This window comes from Artemia sp. Qi Xiang Cuo, chromosome 14, assembly GCF_049724085.1.
Source record: "Artemia sp. Qi Xiang Cuo chromosome 14, ASM4972408v1, whole genome shotgun sequence".
In the NCBI taxonomy this organism is placed as follows: Eukaryota; Metazoa; Arthropoda; class Branchiopoda; order Anostraca; family Artemiidae; genus Artemia; species Artemia sp. Qi Xiang Cuo.
The window spans coordinates 66997560-67000144 of NC_142807.1; the positions used below are offsets into that span (position 1 = coordinate 66997560).

Below are 2585 nucleotides of genomic sequence, written 5' to 3' on the forward strand. Positions count from 1 at the left end.
CTAGAATAGAAGACTCTCACCTGCTGCCAATTAGCCCTTAGGAGTTTTCCTAGCACGTGCTGCAAAAATTTCCTGTTTTTTGTCAAATAAAGTTTTCTATCTCTCTTAATTATCTATCTCTCTTAAAGTTATAGCCATTTCATCATCATGAATATTATGGTTAATTAATTATTAATTAAGTTAATTATGTTATATTTTATTTACTAAGACAATCCACAATTGTTAATTAACACAAAAGAGAGATTAAGCAATCCGGAAGATTTTTAAATCCTAAAAATACTATTGGATACAATAATATAAATTTTGCTTCTCAAATCCTTTAACCCTTCTGGCAGTAAATTAAAACTGCGCCTGCCTCAAGGTCTCAAAGAATTAGGATTTTTGAATATAAACACCTGAGATATAACATTTCTTCATCAGAACTGAAAAAGTTTACTAAGAAACTTGCTCATCTAAAACAACCCAAAATGATGAAAATATTTGTAAGTCTTTCTTTTTTCAATACTGTTTTATCTTTGTTCCTACTACGATAGCAATTTTGGTATCCTGACTTGCAATGTTGCTTTTGTTTCCTTTTCCTTTCTTGTATCTATCAAATTCATAAGTTGAATGTTTTCCTGTCCTAAACTTTTCACACAAGGGACTCTGAGCTTTCCAAATTGCTGATTTGATTAATACAGAGGAATTAGACAACGGCCGAGGTCAATTGTGAGAAAAGTTTTATTTGATTGCTATCTATCATCTTACTACCAACATTGTTCATTCTATTATTCAAACTACCAAAATATATATACCCAAAAGAAGTTATTGATGTAAAACTCGGAGGACTCTACCAAAGTGAAGAAATTACCATAAAAATTGGGGCAACCGCAACGAAATCCATATCACGAAATTTAATATGCTTACTTTAGATTAAATCCCAACGAATACAACTATCCTTAGAAAGATGGTCACAGGGAATAAGGGATTGAGTTTTTGTGAGGCAGAGATGGCTATATTAAGCTAGCGGTAACAAGAAGCGATAGAGGGGTACCAATACCAGAAATCTTAGTTCTAACGTCCTTAAAGGCCTTAAAGTGGTAAAAGAGCGCCAGCTCAAGATGCTCTTAATTTTTTTTTCTCAAAAACGAGCAAAAATTTTCTCAAAAATTTGCAAAAAAAAATATTATTTATTCGCAATCTTCCATTGCTTTGGCACAATGAAATTGGAAGGCAAAACGTGGTCTTCTGACTTTGATGAGGTAATTGTTATCAAAATAAAGCCCTTTTTATATCAAGTTGCAAACAGTAGCTAATGTGGGCTATTTCCCACATAATCATGTATTTCAACGTGATTATTACAATTTGTGTGTTTTGAAAACATAATACTTTATTTGTCATGGGTTATTTCCGATTCTAATAAATTTTTTTTAGAAACGATGGGACAAGCAGTAAGAGTATTTTTAGTGAAACACTGTCAATTTATGCATGAAAAAATAATTGTATCAATTAATTATTGCAAAAAACTTGTAAAATTTAAATTCTTATCAATCAATTTCTCTTTTTAGGTTTTCCTTGCCATTTTCGCGGTTGCCTCCTGTGCACCATCAGAAGAAAAAAAGGAGGCCACGGACATTCAAGGAAGTGAATCCTTCCTTCCAAGCTATGGTTTTGGTTATGGCGCTGGACTTGGCTTCGGTTATGGTGGACTCTATGGATCTTACGGTGCTGGATTATACAGAGGTCTCTACAGTCCATTTTATGGTGGCTATGGCTACGGCCGTGGACTTGGCTACTGGTGAACTTATTAAATCCCTTTGTAATTTTTTCTCGAAAATAAATATCGATATTTGAACTGAGCTATTTTTCGTAGAATGAGAATAAATTCTGGCATATATATATATATATATATATATATATATATATATATATATATATATATATATATATATATATATATATATATATATATATATATATATATATATATATATATATATATATATATATATATATATATATATATATATATATATATATATATATATATATATATATATATATATATATATATATATATATATATATATATATATATATATATATATATATATATATATATATATATATATATATATATATATATATATATATATATATATATATATATATATATATATATATATATATATATATATATATATATATATATATATATATATATATATAATATATATATATATATATATATACCTACTTACCTTGCTCAATATATATATACCCTACTCAAGGTCATTACCTTGAAGGCAACCCTATCCCCTACCTTCTCAAAAAGGAATAGAAGTATTAGGAAGCACAAATGGGTTGAATATTGTAAAAAATAGACATGATAATGACCAAATACTGAGAGTCGTTAACTGTCAAATAGTGTGTGACATTTAGTTTAATATATATTAAAAGCTGGCGTAGGTTTGAAATTGGAAAAGTTATTTACATTTGTAAATTGAGTGAGAATTAAACCAACTACATAAATTTATTATGATGGTATTCATTATTATAAATGTAAGTTGAGATTTCGTGGAAAACACAAGTAAAAAAGCCAAGTG

At 28.2% G+C, this 2585-nt stretch overlaps 1 protein-coding gene across 1 annotated transcript; it reads left to right on the forward strand.

Annotated features, from left to right (window-relative positions):
* The first annotated feature begins 436 nt into the window (after positions 1-436).
* On the forward strand, positions 437-1826 carry LOC148944774 (uncharacterized). Its single transcript, XM_089100329.1, has 2 exons — positions 437-482; positions 1548-1826. Exons 1-2 carry the CDS (start codon positions 468-470, stop codon positions 1779-1781), a joined length of 249 nt encoding a protein of 82 aa, XP_088956455.1. The 5' UTR covers positions 437-467; the 3' UTR covers positions 1782-1826.
* The last annotated feature ends 759 nt before the right edge of the window (positions 1827-2585 follow it).